Source organism: Glossina fuscipes, unplaced genomic scaffold, assembly GCF_014805625.2.
Source record: "Glossina fuscipes isolate IAEA_lab_2018 unplaced genomic scaffold, Yale_Gfus_2 3, whole genome shotgun sequence".
Classification (NCBI taxonomy): domain Eukaryota; kingdom Metazoa; phylum Arthropoda; class Insecta; order Diptera; family Glossinidae; genus Glossina; species Glossina fuscipes.
Window position 1 is genome coordinate 14,153,365 of NW_023998417.1, and position 20,529 is coordinate 14,173,893.

At 31.0% G+C, this 20,529-nt stretch overlaps 1 protein-coding gene and 1 long non-coding RNA gene across 8 annotated transcripts in view; both read right to left on the reverse strand.

Annotated features, from left to right (window-relative positions):
• The window catches only part of LOC119634658 (complexin), a 206,455-nt gene that overhangs the window by 11,183 nt on the left and 174,743 nt on the right, over positions 1-20,529 (reverse strand). For 2 of the 7 annotated variants that reach the window (XM_038028931.1, XM_038028930.1), the window contains one exon: positions 14,058-14,213. The exons of the other annotated variants lie outside the window; for them this stretch is intronic. In XM_038028931.1, coding sequence (XP_037884859.1) covers positions 14,140-14,213 — 74 coding nt within the window. In that variant the 3' untranslated portion in view covers positions 14,058-14,139. Of the gene's footprint in view, positions 1-14,057; positions 14,214-20,529 lie in introns of those variants that run through there. 7 annotated transcript variants of the gene reach the window in all.
• On the reverse strand, positions 5,105-12,389 carry LOC119634659. Its single transcript, XR_005246969.1, has 2 exons — positions 11,722-12,389; positions 5,105-7,574 (listed from the first exon to the last, which is right to left on the reverse strand). It is a non-coding gene; the product is annotated as an uncharacterized LOC119634659 (long non-coding RNA).

A 20,529-nucleotide genomic window follows, 5' to 3' on the forward strand; every position in this document is an offset into this window, starting at 1 on the left:
AGAATAAATATTTAAAAGAATTCCTTTTGCTTCGTGTTTACTGAAAAAATGTTATTTTATTGTTTTGTTTTTTTTTTGTCTGGTCATAGTTATTCTTGTTGCTTTATCAATTTTATAGTGTTTTATTTATATTTATTACATATATCGGTTCTTTAATGAACACATGTCAAATACAATAAACGTTAATTTATGTAAACAGAAATTGTTTTGTTTCTGGTTTGCAATTCTGAATTTTTCTTTTTTTTTTTTTTGCGAGAAAAATTCGGAAAATAAATTTCAACTCAGTATATATATATATTTTTTCAGTCGCCTATAATTTAATAAATATTTTGCCTCTATATTTAATTTTATTCGCCACAGATAGATATTGTTTTTATTTTCTATTTTGATCTGATTTATCATTAGATTACGTATAACATTGTTTTGGTTGTTTCTATGTGCGAGCAGCTAATTCGTGAACACTTGTCCGTTTAAACAAATGGTGCGTAAAATTAAAATTTGTTGGAAAATATATATAAGAATAAAAAATTATTACCATAATTACGAAATAAAATTGCAAACGAACATGAAAAGGAGGTTTTCTTCCTTAATTGCACTAAATAAATTCGCTGAATATTTGCAAAAGTCCTCCTCTCCTGACTGGGTTCAGCGGTTCACGTAAAAAAAAAGTACTGCAGAAATGGCTTTGTCTGAATTCTAGCAATCCCAAGAGATTGCATAATGAACAAATTTTGTAGAATTTTTCGGTTAATTTGCGAATTCAGGTGACCGTTGGAATGTCTTATCGTAAATTTTTGTATTAATTAACCAGTAAATAACTAAGTGCACGTAAGCAAAAATGTTGCGCAAATCAATTCCTCGAAATGCTGTATAAACTTAATTTTGGCATCCCTACGAGTATATTAATCTAAGATCTTTAACAGAGTAAGGTCGAGAACGCGTCATGCAGCCGCTCGCAATATGCACAAAGTACAGCAAATAAATTGAAATTCAGAAGATAGTAGGCTTGAATCTGAGTTCGATATCTCATTAATTTTAAAAGTAGCGAATAGTAAATAAAAAAGATAAAAAACAAGGATGAATGAGCAGCAAAGGATTAAAACAGAAATAAATAAAGTAAAATAATTTGTAGGATAAGTGAAGAGTGAAAAATGTTCCCAAAATTCTTATAACGCCCACCTCCTCGCCCGCAGACATGATTTGAAGGAAACTCTAGCTCTCAAGGAGATTTTCTCATATTGACGAGGCTTGAAGAGGTAGAAATGAAGACGTCATCGGCTTGACTAAAATGCCTGCCACAAAATTTAGCTGCCAGTAATGACATTAAGCAAAAACAAAAAAATAAGATTATGATGAACAAGAAAACCAATACAAAATCTGAGTATTAAAATTGCAAAGCATGTGTGTGTGTGCGTGTTTCGAAATCTTCACGAATTATTTTAGAGCAGGCAGCGCATTATATAAAAATCAATTTTTTGTATTTTGTATACCCACCACAGAGATATCTCATATGTTTGTCAACTTGTCGCTTGTAACACCGCATAGAAATCTATAGGGAGGTGGCAACAAAGCCGCCATTGGAAATTTGCATTTTTTTTTCTTTTTTTTTTGGTTTGAATAACAGAATAGATGTAGTCATGTCTATTAATCTGTCTGCTGTCTGCTGTCTGCTGTCGAAACCAATAGTGCCATAGAACAAATTTATTTCGTAATTAAGAAGCCAGCAAACGATTGCCAATTCTTTTTTCTTCGCGTTAAAACATTCTCTGCTAAGGTGCGCATATGAATCAATCGATTATGGGGCGCCCTACGGCTGTCCATAATTGCCAGGAAATCGTATACATTTTCGACTTTGAAAAGTTAGCAATCAATCAATTATGTTACGGTATGCATCAAATATGAATTGTTCGTTGCGGCGAGAGTCGGTAGTGGGTATAAAAAAATTCGCCCAAGGACGAAAAACACTTTTCGCTTTTGGTTTTTTTCTTTTTTTTGTTTTTTATTATTAAATTTGTTCTAAAGAGAATTACAACCGCTTTTTGTTTTTAATTTCTTCGTGTATGTATGTATGTATATGTACGCGTTTTAAGCAATCAAACGAAAAGAAAAACTAAAGAATGAGAAGTGATTTGTTAAAGGTTGGCTAATTCTGGCGTCTATAGCTTTCTATAGGTATTATTGCACCTATTTTCATCTTAATATTTTTGCAATATATATATATGTGTATATATTGATAATAGCTGAACATAAATTCAAATAAATTTTTTTTTGTTTATTTGTACAAATATTCATAAAACTGACTAAAATCTAGGGTCGTTGTTCATTGAAGTTCTCTTGCGTGTGTGATTATTGATTATCAGTTAATTTCTTCACAAACATCGTTTACTATTAATGTAATCGTAGTAAGCTCGCACTCACCGTTATTTTTTGTTGCACTTAACTATGCGCTATATTGTATAACATATAAGTTTTCTAAAGTTACGTTAAATTCAAAATTCAAAGTTGTGTATATAATAATAATAATAATAATAATAATAATAACTATTGCAATGTTTGTAACACTTTTCAAAACCCTCCTCTTTCGCTTACGGAATATGCACTTAGCTCCTATTGTTTTTAACAAAAAGATCTATTTTTTATCTGTTTTTATTTGTTTTTTTTTTGTTTTTTTTTTTTTTTTTTTTTTGTTTAAAATATCTTATATATATATATATATATATATATATATAATTTTTTTATTCGTTATAGTTATGTGTATACACATCATTGAACAAAAGGCCATCAAATTCTACATTAAAATTTACTTTTAAAATTTTATTTTAGTTTTCAAAAAAATGATTTAACGATCTCCGTCCTGGTTTTTGCTTCATTGAATATATTTTTAAATTTGAATAAAATTTTTTTAGGGGAAAATTTTGAAACCGTAATTGAAAAAGTATTTTCCCTTTATCACTACGTATCGATTCTGAAAGATTTTTGGAGAGTTAAAACAAATTTTTCAAAGGGCAATTTTTGAACGCATCGCTAAGACGTTTTTTAAATTTAGCTGCAAATAAAAAATGATTTATATAAATTCGCAAAAGTTATTCAAAGCAAAAGCATTATACAATCATTATAAATTGCAAGGTTAGGGAGAGTGAGAGTTTGTTTTTGGACGACAGACCTGGGATGTAATTCGTTTATGGCGTCTGTGTTCTCTCTCGTGAGTTGTAATATTTTTCCAAAGTGTGTTTTAAGATTTTTACAACTAAAACAATATCGTTTAAGTGCAGCATTATGTGATTGATAATCATACGTTATTGTGCCTTCGCATAGAGAGGTGTTGATCTTAAACCTGCATTGACAAATGAATGTTTATCTACGTATCGTCCATTTCGTCCATTCTCGTCCCCCCCTCACACATTTCTTCGATGCAGACTATACTAAGAGTTCTTAAGTAACCAATAGCATAAACGCAAACCGGTATTAGTTTAAGCATAAGACGGACATGAATAAATTGGTTCGGAATTTCACGCTGATATCATCACGATTCGACGCGAAAAGCGTCGAAACTTTACGCTCCATTATTATAATGCTTGCGTCGTCACTTAGCAATATTGCCAATAATAGATTCGCATTTATCGTACAATAACAAAAAAAAAAACAAGTTGTTTGGATAGATTTGTGAAAAATATTCCGCAGACTGTACACATCTTTATATACTATCATATGTCGTTATATATAATAAATGCAATTGATTTTCATATTTGCATTATTAATTTAATTTGTCTCTTTAAGATACACATACATACGTACCAATGTGTGTGTAATTGAGTTTATTGGTGAGGTAAACTATTTACAAATGTTCCATAACCAACCACAACCACCTGAAATTATAATACAGGGCTCATATACAAAAATGATAACTTACCCTTAGCTAAGCAAAACACAAAAACATACAACCATACGTACATACACATATTTATAAACGAGAAGAAAGCTACTCATAGTTTAGTAACAGGGAAACAAGATTAAATTCATAGCCAACATACATACATACATACGTAAGTTATACATCATAATAATCAGGTTATTTTTTTTTTTTGTTTCACATTTTTAGAGACATTCCGTAAAATAAGAGATAATTAAAGGCCTCTCTAAAGTAGGCAGCTATTTTGTATTGTATATGCTGTAAAATTGATAGTTAATTCATTCAAGGAAGGCGAGGCATACACACACACACACACACACACGGTAAACACGCAAACACACATACACACACACACTCATGTATAAATTCTACGAGAAGGAGAGACAGAAATAGAATGACAAGACAAAGAGGTTAGAAAGTTGGATAAGGAGGTGGAGAGAAAATGAAGGCAAGTGAAAAGGATAAAAGAGAGAGAGAGAGAGAGGAAGAGAGAGAGAGAGAAAAAGAAAGAGAGAGAAAGAGAGAGAGAGAGAGAGAGAGAGAGAGAGAGAGAGCGAGCGAGGCCAAGCATTATAAGCAAGCAGGCGTCAATTGTTGTTTGATATTTCCTAGCAGTTTTTCAATGTATGAATGAATGTCTTTTATGAAATTGTATCTGTTTGTCCAAACACCATATATCATTGGAATAAAATGCTGAGAGGTTTCAAGTTTTTATATAATTTTTTTATTGAGTTTTTTTTTTTTTTTCATCTGTTCTGTTATAATTATTCAATTATTAAATTTTTCAAAGTAACAATAATTAAACAACATCATTATTTATAGCATTTACTTTTTTGAAATTAATTTTTTTCTTTTTTTTCTTGGTTTTGCCTCCTTTTTTTTCTTCTTGATTTAGTGTCTTGTATATAACATGGTTTCCTTTTGAACATAATTTATTTATTGGTTTTTTTGTTAATTCTGGTTTATTTGCTTCTTCTTTTTTTATATATTATATTTTCATTTTATTGTTGTTGGTTTTTATTGTTGTCTTTATAAATATATAATTTGTTGTTTTTACATACATATATACATATATACATATATATATATATATATATATGTCCCTATGATTATTATTTCATCGTTAATAAAAGACAGCTAAACTTTATCTTCTCTTTTGTTTGTTTATTTAGTTTTTCATTATTATTATTTTTATTTTATTCATTTATTTATTGATTTTTTTGTTTTTTTTTTGTTTTTGTGTTTTGATAAAACTTCTCTTCTCTGTAAATTGGAAAACAACAACAATTGTAATAACAAATTTTTTTGAAAACAATTTTCAATAATAATTTTAAATAATTATTTATTGTAATTTATTAAGAGATTAATTAAAATGTTATAACATAAAGTTAAGCTGCTTTTTATTAAACACAGAGCAAAAAACCTATAAAGTGTTTTTCTTGTTCTTTTTTTTTTTGTTTTGTTTTAAATAATCTTTTAATAAACTTTAATCCTTTGTTTAAATCACTTTTATTACCATAATATATATCATTTCCATCATTAAATGGGCTTCCAAGTTTTTCTATATAACATTTAAAAATATTATTTAGAATTTGGCTTGATTTATTATATTTAATTCGGTTGGTTTGCGTTTTAAGTATTGTTTTTAAGTTTTTTTTCATTTTATATATATTTTTTTAAATTTTTGTATATATTATTGTTGCTGTTATTAAATTCAATTCAATAATAAAATTATTTTGTATATAATATTTATAGAAACCAAAAACACACAATTGAGGTTATGTTCTAAGTGTCTTCCAGAGATGGGAAGCTATGAAAGCGAAAATAAATTATAACACTTTTAAAAAGAGGAAGGGAGTAGTGCAAAGACGAAGAGAAGAGATTGTTTTTTTTTTTTTGTTTTTTTTTTAAGAAATATGGTTGTTAGAGAAAGCAATAAACGAACTACGTTATATATATGTATATATTACTCTGTATTCTTTAACTTAGATAAATGTAAGATTTGTTAACTAATTTTTATATGAACTGATTTTATTTACTTAATATATAGATTTAGGAATTTTTGCTGAATGAAGTGCTACTTGCACCCGAATCACGTTCGAGTCATTCTAACTGACGATTTTTATATGGTATTGTGGGACGAAGAAGAGATTAAAGAGAGGAAAGAGAGTACAGAGGATCATGTATTTTGAATGCATTCGTCACTTAAGGAATGCATCAAAACTCATTGGTTAAAGCGTTTTTGGGCATTAATGTCTATACAAATATCAGGCAGTTCTCTATAAATTGCGATCCATAGAGAAATAATTTTGGTTTGGTCATGAAAATGTTCATTTAGAGTGTGCTGTGTGTGGAAAGCGCGGACGGTTAAACTTAGTTTATTTACTTTGGTGATCTTAATTGAATCCTGCCTTTTATCCATCGTCATTCAATGAATAGAATGAGATATTGAGAAACGAAATGCCCACAAACTTGCCCTTAATCCGTTAAAGTCATTATAATCGTATCAAATCGTATATCGGCCTTGCATGTTCCTTTTTCTATGAAACGCCGATAACAATCGAATCCGTTTCAATTGCAAATACTGCGTCTGGTCTTTGTCTTTACGCCAGTGACCAGTTGCCATCCGGAAATAAGAAATTCAGCATAATCGAAGTGATTGCCTATTATAGTATTGCACATAACCTCAATTGTCAAACAATAAGAAATACGATTGGTTACGAAATTACAATGTCACGTTCATTATAATATATAGTAAATACAAAACTTGCTTAATATCAAGAATTAATAGTGCAGCTATGTGCCGCCTGGAAACTGTATTACGCATGAAGGATTGCTTAAACGAGCCAATTTGCACGTAACTTAGTACAGAGCTTAGAGTAAAGAATTTAGAAGTGAGAGTGACTGCAGCAGGTATGCGCACCTATTCCACTTATAGAAGTCTTACGTAAGAATTACTTAATTGCTCTCTTTGCACTCGGGGGAGCTAAGAAAACTAAAGCAGAGAATTGGTCTAAATGGGATTAATTAATTTTTTAATTAATACGAATACAGTCGTCATGTCTTTTTTCTAAACAATTTGTTATAAAACTTGTGGAAATCTTTGATATGAAACAAATGGTGTTTGTTTGTCAGTTTTTGTTATAAACACATACGGCTGCTTGGTATTAGAAAATAATTGCAAGGAATCGTCATCTGAGCCCAATATCTGGTAGAGTAATTTTTGAGTAGCAAACAAAAATGCCCATCTCCCATAATTGAGAATTAAACATTTTATGAAACAAATTTCAAATATGGTGGACATGCATGGATCTGAGGATTCGTCGAGAAAGCTCCAGATATCGTAAAGTATACCTTTTGCGTCTCCGCGTTTACAGTTCTAGAATTGGTCGATGTACATGGCTAGTACAGTTTGCCCTCTAGCTCGGTAGGCACAAAAGGACGAAAGAGTACCTTACATAATTCTTTTTTTTGCTTTTGTTTTAAAATTACTAAAACTAGTTCTCATGCAATGAGATTTAGAGCAGTACATAAGTAGTACATATATATATGTACATTTTTTTAAAATTTTAAATCAAAATAAATTTTAATTTCTGAAAGTTTTCGCAACTCTTTGCAAAGCCCAAAAAAAAGGCTCAAACTCGTTTACAGTTCGTTCCTAAGACTTAAATAAAATTTAATTTAATTTGATTTGTTAAATGTTGTTGTACCCATTATGTGTAGTTATTGTAATTGTTGTTGTTTTTGTTGTTGTTGTTGTTGTTGTTGTTGTTGTCATTGATGTTTAGTTTTGTTTGGAAAAGTGTTTCGACATCGATCGCACATTGAGCAGAACGTAGACGTAGGCATAGTTAGTGAAATAGAAAAATTAGAGTAAGAAAGAGAAAAAGGAAGAAAAAGAGAAACAAAGAAGTAAAAAGCCAGTTTTAATTAACGTAACGGTGGTTTAGTTTGGAGAAAGCATTGAAAATATATTAAAAAAATACTTAAAAATATTATATAATTTTATATACATACACACATATGTATATAATTTATATATATATATATATAGATATATATATATATCATAATATATTTTTATTTATATTTATTACACGATTGTAAACAACTTATGCCTGATATGTTCGAAAATTATAAAACATGCCGTCTTTTTCTATTGTGTACATATATATCTATGTATACACGTGCATTTATATTTTACATATATACACATATATTATATTTATATGTATATGTATATATAAATTTATTATATTAAATAATTCTTTTACTTTTATATATACATAGCTTGATTTTATTTAAATATTTATTATTATGTATTTATATACATATTTATATATTATATATATTGTTAGTTTAATATACATTTGTAATAATATATTGCTGCTCTTTGTTGTAAAATATTTCTTTTCTTTAAGTAAAATTTTAAAATAAATTCTCTGGTTTTTTGTTTAATTAGTTTCGTTGATATTTATAGCTCTGAACTAATTTTAATATAATTCCTGAAAACAATTTCTATTTGCCTTTTGCAGGTGAAAGGGGAGGGGTCTCTTGGTATGGATTTCCATTTCCACTAGATTTATTTATTGCTTTTGCTACACATTTTCACTGTTTGCTTCTATCTAATGTGAACTCACTTAAATAGAACAGAATGCCGTAGTAATAGGTTGCATCTGAAACTGGAAGTAAAAACTGCCCTCGCAATGTGCTAAGCTTAAGAATGGCATGAGACTATTTAAAAGCCTTTACTTTTAGAATATCCGACTGCCACTGACAATGCACCTCTGTCTTTGTTCATGTGATTAAGTTTTTTACCCCCTACCACGGTAAAGAGTATATGATGGTCGACCTCGCAAAGCGATATTCAGAATTTGATCGCAATAGGGTGTTTACATGTCATAATGGAAATTTAATCACACATCAGAATACTGTTCGTTCATCAAATCTATGCGGTGGGTCTGTAGAACAATTACCTAACATTTTTATCAGTTTACCGATTAGGCAATAAACGCCATCGTTAAATTTGTAATGCTTCCGGTTTTGCATGCTAATACGTCAATCAAGATAATTTGCACGATTTTTTATTACTACAATAAAAAACTTTGATGCGGATCAACGAACCGAATCGTGGAGAAGTAAGAATTGCCAAATTGACGGAATATGATCGACGCCGATTATATAAATTGCTCACAAAGATGCTTACTTATAAGGCTGTACGCTACGCATTTTGAACACACTTGCACGCATTTAAACCGTTGGCAAAAAAGTAATTGAACAAAGCAATTTTTACAGTTAGTCAGTCAGACGCTGTGGCGCGATCACAAATGCAACCAATCTTCGCGATTGCCAAGATCAGTTGGTTCAATAAGAAAGTAGATCGTTTCTCCCCATTCTAGATTGAAAGCAAATTATGAAAGTTACCGCCGTTAGGAACATATTCGCGTCTCAATAAATCTCGAATAAATGGCTTTACACACACGAGTAGGATGACCACAATTTCGAATCACCTCACGATGCTAGGTGGATTTTGTTTTTTGTCGATTATAGAAAAATCCGTGTTTGGAAGTAGGCGCCCACTTAACCAGAGACGTCGCCTTTGTAACGACGCCTTCTTTAATTTCCTATTAGTCGGCAGTAATTTTCTTAAGACTTGGTAATAAATGCTTGATGGTATTAATGGATAACTAAAGAATCTACGCAGGGAGTCACGGCACATTTACTCACTCAAAGAATTGATATACGCTTCACCTGTTCCTATAACAATATTTAGTTAAATATGATTAGCTATCACTGAGGAGGGCATTCATCGTGGCCGTTCTATCTCCTCGTTCCTCGGTTGACTAATGCATACTTTGTGGATTATCCCATCTCCCTCTTAATCCGAAATATGCTTTTAATCACACAAACTTCATATCCCAACTTAAGGTTTTAATAACCCTTCGTGGAATAATTCCAAACCATATATAATAATACAATAAGCCTCAAAATAGTAAGCAACAGAGAGATATCGAACCTATAAGCAGATGTTAAGTCAAACTGATACGATTTGTCTTCGTCGCGTTAGTAACAGTACTCAGGACATGTCTTCTGTGGTCATTTTGCGAAGTGCTTTTAAGTCAACACATACTCTCAGAGCGGGTTGCGGATTGGCTACAACTAAAGGATGACTTATCCTTACGCAGAAATATATGAAACATATATGAAAACATAAGCGAATTGTTTGTTTGCAATAAATCATATTTTCCGTAAGGTGCCCAGCTTACATTACCACTTTCCTAAACATTCGCTAGTAAAGCAGGATTTACGAAAGAAAGATTTTTCCCGCAAAAACACATCTGACCAAAAATTTATATTTCCTTAACTAACATAATTTATCATATACTACTATTGAATGCAGTTGAATTGTTAACAAAGGGTTTTATTAAATATTTTCACTTTCTGTACAATTCGCTACAAAAGCATTCGGTTTACATTTTCAGATCAATTATCGTTATCCGCACTGAAACTATTACGGCTTTATGCCCGAATTCGCTCTTGCTAAAAACCGAAGACAACTGCTTTTCTTTTCAACTTTATTTTGTTGTTGCTATTGACTAAATAAAGAAATAAAAAAAAAAAAGAAGAGGATTTTTAAGAAGAATTTTTCAACTATTTTTTATCACATATTTGCTTTAATTCTTTTTATTATTGAATTCTTTTAACTTATCTCACATAAGTATATATGGGTATGTAAGTCTATTCACAAAAGGCTGTTTGAGAAAGCTGCTTTTATCTTTGACTAACGCTTAGCTGAACTTGGAACGCATGTATATAACTGACTATATATGCATCTTCGTATGCATGATCATAAATAACGATTGTCCGGCAACGATAAAACAGTTTGGAAACATTCAATTTAGGAGAGGATGTGACTTGGAAAGAGGCAAAAAACCCTTAAATAATTCGTGAAATTCGTGAACAAAGGAAACGTTCAGAAATTGATGATATATCTGCCAAGCAGGCGAAGCAGGCGAGTTGCAGTCAAAAAGAAGGGCAAGGGAAAGAAGCGAAAACCACAAAAGGGCTATAAGTTAAACAAAGTTCCATAACTAAGATATATATAACTTGAGAAATGTTTTGATGATAGGTGGGCCTATAAGTGGATCGATGCAGGTCAGATTTTTACACCAAATATTTATAGAACTACGGACAAATACTACAAATTTCGAATCTTTCCATAGATAAATGCTACTGGGAAGCGAATTGAAATGAACTCGAATAGCTCGATACGCACGGATTTCACTCCTTTCCAATACTAATGGGGTCATGCAGTAGATGAAAGCATGGGTCCTTACTACGGGCTATGAAAGAGTTCCAAGAATGAGTCTGCAATAGTTGACCCAGAACGCGACGAAAAATTGAGTGCAAGCATTTTTTGTTGTTGTAAAGAGCATTAAGAGCTATCGAGTTGTGCACCCGAATAAAGCGAAAAAAACTGCCTCTCCAAAATGAAGTGAATTTGATTTTGGAGCTTCTCGTGTTCCCTCAGTTTACGGTTATGCGAATCTAAAGAATTCTCTTAAATAACATTTGACGTAAGTAAATGAAATCAAAGATTCATTGGCACATTGTTATAACTCGTATATGTAGTAAAGTTTTTAGATTAAAGTAAGAAAGTTTGGATTGTTTATAAGGTAAATAAATACGTGTAGCAGGTATATAGAGCTATAAGTTAACATAAAAATAATAATGAATTTTTACATTAATTAGATATGAGAATTAAGTCAAAAAAATAGTAGATTTAAGTATAAAGTTATATGTTTACTTACATTTTTGCTGACAATGGATCATTTTGAACGTTGTTGGCGAATGTTAGTTGGTGTATGGTATTTGAATCTCTCTCACACACACACATATACACAGAGGCGAAGGAGAAAAGTATATATAGATTGAAAAGAAGACGATTAAGAAAATTGAAAGAAAATTAGAAAATTAGGTTATAGCGAAAGTCAGAGAAATAGAAAGACTCACGGATAGGAAAAGAGAGAGATAAAGATATGAAGAAAGGAAGAAAGATAAAGAAAAGAAAGAGAGACGGAAGAGAGAATAAGAAAAATGTCTTGTATAGTATATAGAAGGGAGAATATAAAAAATTAGATCAAAGAGTGATATATATATATATATATATATTTTTTTTTTTTTATTTTTTTTTTAATTTATTTTTTTCGGAGCAATTGCTGGCGATGTGTAGTTTCTTCGCCTTGACGAGTTATGAAACAAGATTTATGAGAAAAGAGAGCATGTGGGTGGTGGTGATGGATTTCACTACACTCGTTTTTATTTACCGCCATGCTTGTTGAACATTAAATGATATTATTTTTTGTTTTTTCTTTTTATCCCAAAGAACACTTAAATCTGGGATTTGTTTGTAAAAACTACTAAATTGTTGTTTTAATGATTAATTTTTTATATTTATTATAATTTTTACTTTTTACTTTTTTTGTCTTTTGTTTTTACCCAAATATAAGTATATATATATATACATATATATATATATATATACGGTTTAACAGCCTAAGTAATGCTTTTTTGCTAATTTTTTTTTAATAAATATTTTTTTTAAATTATAATAATAATTTATTCAATTATTTAAACGTTTCAGTTTCTTGATTTTTATTTGAATTATTTTCAATTTTGTTTTATATTTATATTGTGATTTTCATAAATTTCATCTAAATGAAAGGCATTTTCGTTTTTTGTTTTCATTTTATATACTATTAGATAATCTTTCCTTTTTTGTTTTACAACTTCATCGCAGTACTTATTCTCTTAAGATCGGATTTATAGAAAGAGAATATACTTTTTTTACTTCTTTTTTTTGGGACTTTTTTTTTTTTTTTTTGAGAAAAGAAGAAGGAGAGAGAAAAAATGTTACGACTTTATTTATTTATTTACTCTTTTTTTTTTTTTTTTTTTTCTTGTCAACAATAAATGTTTGGGGATGACGTGGAGATGTAAACTGAAGAAGAACTATAATGTAACTGTGCAAGTGCATCGCGAGCGATGCCGCTGTATTTTTTAAGTGTCATATCTTAATAGGACTTTCAGACTTTTGCAGCAGTTTACATTGCATTAGTATTGAAATATTGCATTACACAGAATATTGAAAACGAAAACGAGAAACACTATTAATTAAATAGCCTAAAAAAATAACAATAACAATGATAATCACAATGACAATGACAATGACAAGGACTATGACGCTGACGTTGACGTTGACGATAGAGTAAAATTCCGTTTACTACAGATTTCAGAAAAAAACAAAGATTTATCTTAAAGTTGCTCTTGCTTGAAGTAAGCGAAATATAGTTATATAACTGTTGTGTTGGTTCCTCGCGTCGCGTTTAATTAAAGGTGAGTGTCTTCTTCTTGTTTTTTTGTTGTTTGTTTTTCAAGTTGTTCACATCGTCACAGTAATAAACTTATCCGTATCCGTGGTATACAGCAAGAGGTAGTCAAGAGAGTTCGTATCGTCGTTTGCTATCTTTTCAGAAATTTGAAAGAGGTGTAAAGAAGTGTGAGAAGAGGAGCTGAAGTATTTTGTATATACTTTATGGAAATTATCTATTACCGATTATATTGTTGTTGTTGTCTTGTTATATGTACATCTGCCATATATATGTATATACTTTTATCATTTAGTTAATTTTTGTATAGTTTACATTTTAAAGTACATATATAGATATATACAAGTACATATATGTAATAAGTATATATAAATATGACATTCAGCAGTTTGTTGGTTTATAAATTTTTAGCAACTTCCCAATGAGAAAATGAAGAATTTGACAAAAGCGTTTCCTCCCTTTTTTCGACTTGCTTCGTCTAACATTTGTTGTTGTTGTTGTCGTCAATGTTTGTTTTATTATTATTATTAATAATTGTTTTTTTTTCTCTTCGTTTTTCTTTTTTTTTTTTTTTTTGTATATTATTGGAAATATATATTTTTTTGTTTGTTTATTGTTGATGTATATATAGAGTTTTATATGTTTATTGAAATATATATATATAGGCATACATATATATATATACATGTATACATATATTTTGTTATTTCATTTGTTTGCTTCAACTTTATGTTATTATATTTAAGTGTGTATATATATATATATATTTTTCTTTCCTCTTTTTTTTTGTTTTGTTTTTTATATATAAATGTGAGAGTAATCTTTTCGTATGATGACATATCACTGCATGACACATTTTCCCTCTATTTGAGTTTTTAGCTCATTTACTTGCGTTTCTATTTGATTTTTCAGTTCTGTAAAAAGAAATTGAGTAATGGAAACAGCAATAAATAAGCATTTATAGTAGAGTTAACTACTACAATATTTGTGTTGTTGAACTTTTCATTCAGTTTGTAAATTTTCTGTGTTTGGTGTCATATATATAAACAAGCACCTCGAGTTAATCTTTTCTTTACCAATTCAGTCACATATGTATATATACATATATATAACATCAAGGACACAGTACACTTAATATACATATAATAAAAATGTATAGCCATACACATTTGCTTTTATCGACTTGGTGTGTTGAAAAAAAACCAACATTTACTAATAGCCAAAGGCGGTGTGTATAATTGTATTAAAGAGTCGAATAATTTCAATTCATTAAAAAAAATAACTAAAAAAATAAGTAAAACGACCATACTTTTGCTCTATTTACATGGTGTCTTTTATAAACTTGATGAATAAAATCAATTAAAACAAAATGTCAGTTTAAAAAAATTGAGGAGAAAAAGGAAAAAGATTTAATAGAAAGAAAAAAAATATAAAAAAAAAAATATGAAATACAATGCATTTTTAGCCTTTTAAAAGTATTAGTAAATAGTCGTGATTAATACACACATAGAGAATAGCAATAGTGGTTTTGTATATTTTTGTATGTATATATAGAAGAAAGAGAGGGAAAAAGCTTCTTTTCTGATGATAGATTCATTTACTTTCTTTTAACAATATCTTAAGCGTTTTTTTTTCTTTACTCTATTTTATACCTACGTAATTTTAAAATACTTAAACGAATCCTGCAACAACATAATATGCGAATAAAAACGTGCTTATGAGGCAAAAAAAATAAAGAGGTAGATAAATGACGTGATAATTAACCAAAGCGATATTTTATAAGAGCGGCATACAGATATTTTCTCTGAAATTCACAAACTGATTTCCGAAAAAATACATACTATATACGTATTGGTATACGTATGTAACACTTTCATGAAATTTACTCGTGTCTGCCTTACTTGCAACTTTGTCAAGTTTACGAAAATTCGTTTCAATGAGTGGTAGGAAGTGCGTGAATGCATCGATTTAGAATCGTAAACTGCAGGGGGTTCGTCTACAATCTTACGTACGTGTTGATACTGTTAGCTAATCGAGTAAAACTCTAAACCTTTGGTAGTGATTACAAAGTGCCTATGAAAGTCAGCACATCTTTCGCAAACACCCGAACCGCTGAACCCGCTTCATTCAATGGTAATTATAAATGCAGCCTTTAACTTGTTATTGGGGAAGACGGCAAAATGCCTTCATGTCGGTTGAAAACCTTTGAACGATAAAGGCTACTGCACAAAGATCTTTGATTGAAGATTTAATAATGGAACGGCACTGACTATAAGAGAAGCGAACAAGATTACTCGATTCGCAATTCTTGTTCGCCTTAAATGCTGAACCTTTATTACTGCAAAGATCGTACGGTACGATTAATTAGTACTTTTGCCATATGGGATGAAATATCTGGTTCCATTTGTCGGAATTAGTACAGTCATACACGAACAGTACGAACGAATAAACGAGTATGTTATATGCAGACAGATAATGGTATCATCTAAGCGAGTAAATCAGCTTTTGCTTAAATAATTCTTAAATAATTTCAACTCAATTTATGTAACGAAGAAACATTCATCATATCATTAATAAGAAAATGCCATTGAATTTAAGTTAACAGTGCAGCGTAAGGACAAAAAAAAAAAAACGGTTTGCCGCCCGTCATTACCATTAGCTGCGCTATTCCACGGCATTAATTATAATATAAATTTCAAGATTATCAAGTTGTTTTTACTGCACTTGACGAAGGAAATTGAAAAATTTCCAGTTTTTATATTTTATGTATGCACTACTCGGATATGCAATGTGAACGTGAGTTAGGCATTCTGTTTGTAACGCAGTGAACTCAGAGCGCAAATAAAGCATTCTTGAGAGTCTGTATGAATAGGGGCTGGAGTATGAATTGACTGAGCTGCTCTTTATCCTTTTAGTGCTTTTTCTATTACCACGAAACTGCAGAATTTCGAGAATGTTCTTCACGAAAATTGCTTGCATCGCACCCAGCTACAAACGCATATTCATTTTTTATGAGGAGTGGTCGAAATTCAAGCCTTCAAGGCAATAAAGCTCTCTCTTAATTTATTTTATATGCTACTTTCTTCAACAGCAAAAACGTAGATACCAGCTTAAATAGACTCTCTAAGAATATAAAATATGTTTAATTTATGCACATTCATTTACTAGACGACGGAATGAATGCAGGAAGAGAAAAGCGATATGTTTTTCGCTAAAAAGCCAAAAAAGTATCAAGAGAAATTAGTTTATTTGTTCATGTGTATATTCCCCACTTATTGTAAGGATCCTTTTGGTAATGTAAAAAAAGTCTCCGTGGTATGTGTTCCGCTTTTAAATGAAATTTCCCGACTAGAGTGTATTCTGCCCTTTCACATATACATTTTTTCCAAGAAGGTGAACAAAAAAAGCAAAAAAAGATAGAAAAAAAAGAGAGGAAAACCTTGTTTGCAAAAACATATTTTAATTAAAATGTACTCTACATAGTCTATGTTTTACTTTTTGTGAGATTCTGCCAAAATATGAGAATCAGAACGAATCGTAGTTACCCGTCACTCAACTCGGTGCATAGTTTGAAGAAAACACGTCTAGCGACCTCTATCTATATCTTAGATCGCTATATATATAGATGTCCCTTGAGGGTATGATTGACTGAGCGACAGCAATACATTTGACTTTGATGTGAAATCCAGCCAAAGTAATGGATATAAAAAGATTAATCTTTGAAATTGGTTATCAGCTAAGACAGATCGGAAATATAAATCTCGACTTTCGAATTCTCTCCCTTACTATATATATATGTGAGCATTTTTTTTTTTAATTTTTGCAAATTTTTACACAATTTCAATATGGTCGTACATTCGCTTGTACATCGTTGTGCTATAAGGTAACGATCATCATCAGCAGCTACGACAACTGCTTGTGCTAATTGTTAAGTTATGCAGACGTATTTAATGTAAACGCTGATTACGACGAATGCACACGCTGGCGTCAGTTACAGTGGAGGAGAAAAATTGTGTTACATTTTTAATCTCTTGAAACTCATTAAATTTACATTTCACCTGAAGGATATTCTATAAAAATGAATGCCATTTTATAAAACATACAAAGCGCACAGATAGTTATTCGCCCATTCGACTATCTCTGCTGGCTTTCCGGGATGATGCACAAACAGACACGCAACCGCACGACCCACGACCAACGTAACGTAAGAACAAGTGCAAAAGGATGGGACTCACTCTGTGAGATTGTGTGCCGGGATTAACATATTTACTCTATTATCAGGTTATCGTTGAACGTTTTAGTTGTCACCCTCTTCCACATACGTACGAAAGTACAAAATAACTAACTAACTATCTGACTGTGGCTGTCTATCAGTTCTTGTACTTGCTCGTAAATGTGTATTTATTATGTTCGTCTATCAATTTACTTCATGTGCACAATTTTCATTTAAACATTTATTTTACTGATTGCAAAATTGTTTTACATTTATATTTCAGTGCTTTCACATAAGCAACTTGTGTATGCTGTGTATGTCTGCTTAATATTTACTTCATTGAAAGCACGCATGCACGGACACATACGCATCCTTTTTATTTACCTTTTATTTCAGTTTTATTTTACAACTACGGTTTGAGCAATTGTCGTCGTTGTCGTCGTCGTCTTCGTTGTCGTTGTCGTTGTCGTCATCTCCCATGCAGTTAAAATGAAAACTCTTGGTGTATATGTTAGTCAATTTGCTTAAGTGGATTCGTAAGAAATCCATGCTTAAGTAATTTTTATGTCCCGCAGCAAGAAAAGTATATCAAATTCTTCTTTTCATATAAAAGACTCTGATATAATCATCGGCAATTTAATAAACTGCTCGCGTTTTACATTTCGAAAGAGGTTCTCAAAAATGTGGAAAATGTCGCTAAGGGAAATTCAAAACTCGCTTTTTTTTATGAGAAACCGACGAAACCTTTATGTCCTCATAATCTCAAGAAACCACACACGTAGAATATTTGATAATTGTACAGTGGTGCAATTAAGAATTTAAAACGGTCTTACGACTGCACAGATAGACACAGATTCTAAAGACACTGTTTGTTAACTACGGCAGAAAGATCAGAGATCGCTGATAATCCCTTGTCATGAGTTTGCGAATTAATTTGCAAATCGTTACGCACTGGAGTTTCATTGTTTGCGATTTAGCGAAATTATTTTTGAGTCTGATATAGAAATCGATATAAAATAATTCCCAGCTTTTAGAAGCTTAGCCTTGAAAGAAGAACTTTTTACTGTTTATGTAGGCAAGAGAATAATAACAAAATATCCGGTCTTCCTCGAGGCTTAGAAGGCAGGAAGCTAACTATAAATGTTGCGTTGACAAGAAAACTTCTTGTAAATGATGTTACAAGTGACAGCGTTCTCGTAAAGTATTTTTTTTATTTTTTTTGGATCTCTTAAAATAATAGAGAATACCACATTGACATCGCGAACTCAACGCGGCATCTTAGATTAATCCTTGATTAAAAACCTGGCTTTGGCTATGCTTAGCGCTATGACAATTTTTTTCTACCTTTTAAATCTACCCTTGACTTCTCAAATTAAGCGTACTCTACTCCCACTCTTTTCTTCTCATGGCGCCTGTCAAGCAAGACAGTGTATTAAAGTTGCTTTCCCGTCTCTACTAACTTGGATGCACTTAGCCTTGTTATCACACGTTTTGCTGAACATGGCATCACGTATCCTTGGTTTTTTTGAAATTCTTTTTCGGCGATCAGCGAAAATTGAAATTTTTACAAAGTCTTTCGACTTCAATCGCCTAAATTCCTCTTATTTCTACCACTGCGGTTGAAAGACGACTTGCTTAGCTTGATTGTGGATTGTGTCGTACCAGAGGTGTTGAAATCTTTTAATGACTTCACGAACGTTTTTAGAAGAATAACCTTCGAAGTCTATACTTTCTGCTTGTTTGCTCCTTATAACTATTACTACTAGTAGTAGTAGCAAATTTAGAGAATATAATCAATGGAGGGGCCACGGCCGTAATGTCACCTTTATCCGTCTTTAGCTTCTCCTTTTCTACATCTTCGGCGGTTCTAAGCCATTGTTGTGTTATTATTAGAATTTGTCTTTGTGTACACTTTTTTTAACGCCATCTAGAATAAGATTCAACGTCTAATTTCTGTTTTAGCTTTGTTTAATCTGAAGGCATTTGTTCCGCTTAAAGCTAAAATTTATTAAAACTCTTCCTTTTACTTTTTGTGGGCGAGTTGTGCTAGCAAATGTCAGCAATTTTACGGTGGTTCAAGAAAGAGCGAATGACGAATGATTTATGCGATTTAAGGTGAAATGAGCCCAAAAACTTTATTTTCAAACCAATATGGAAATCTTAAAAGGAAAATCGGACAGTAAAGCTGTAGTAACCTGAGATCCTTTACCTTTTCTATATTACTATAATTCAAGATATTCCTTTCTGTAATATTTTAATTTACGTCTCTCTTCATATAGTCATTAACAATTATACCAATTTCTCATTTAGTAAATTACAGTCACAGTCACATCGAGACGCTTATAGTTTTCTTGCTTGTAGAATGTTACGAGAAGCATGACAAGTTACTTAAGCTTTTATCAAATTTTATGTAAAATAAAAATTGAAATTTTTTTCTTACGGGTTGATAGAGAAACTTGCTTGCCAAAGTGATGGTACTCGTCTAAGATTTACGCTGCAGCAAAGTGCTTCGTAATAATATGATATGAGCACAAAGTAACACCAACATCACACTAAGTTTTTGTGAAATTACGCGTTCTTGGTAACCATATGAAAGATTGTAATAAATTTTATGAAACGACAAGTCATTATGTCAAAATGTTAGGAAGTTTCGAAAGGTGTGACCGTAATGGCAAATAATAGCAAAAGCAATGCAAAATGTTTAACATGTTTTTCGAAAATTTTAATGTATTTTTAAAGCCCGAAAACATTTTTCAAATTTTTTGTTGTAAATACACTAAAATGTATGAAATAATCTTAGAAATCGCAATACGAATAATACGTGCAACATGTTCAATGACAATCGAATGTTAGTTTGGCGCTACACGGATTTCATATTTCCATGTTCTACCCAAATTCGAAAAGGGGAGGCCAAGAGAGAAACATAGAAAAAATAAATGAAAAGATGAAAGAACCGAACATACTTGAGTATATAGGAAAAATTGGTAGATTACTAAGCAGTCTAACCCGTGCAGGTA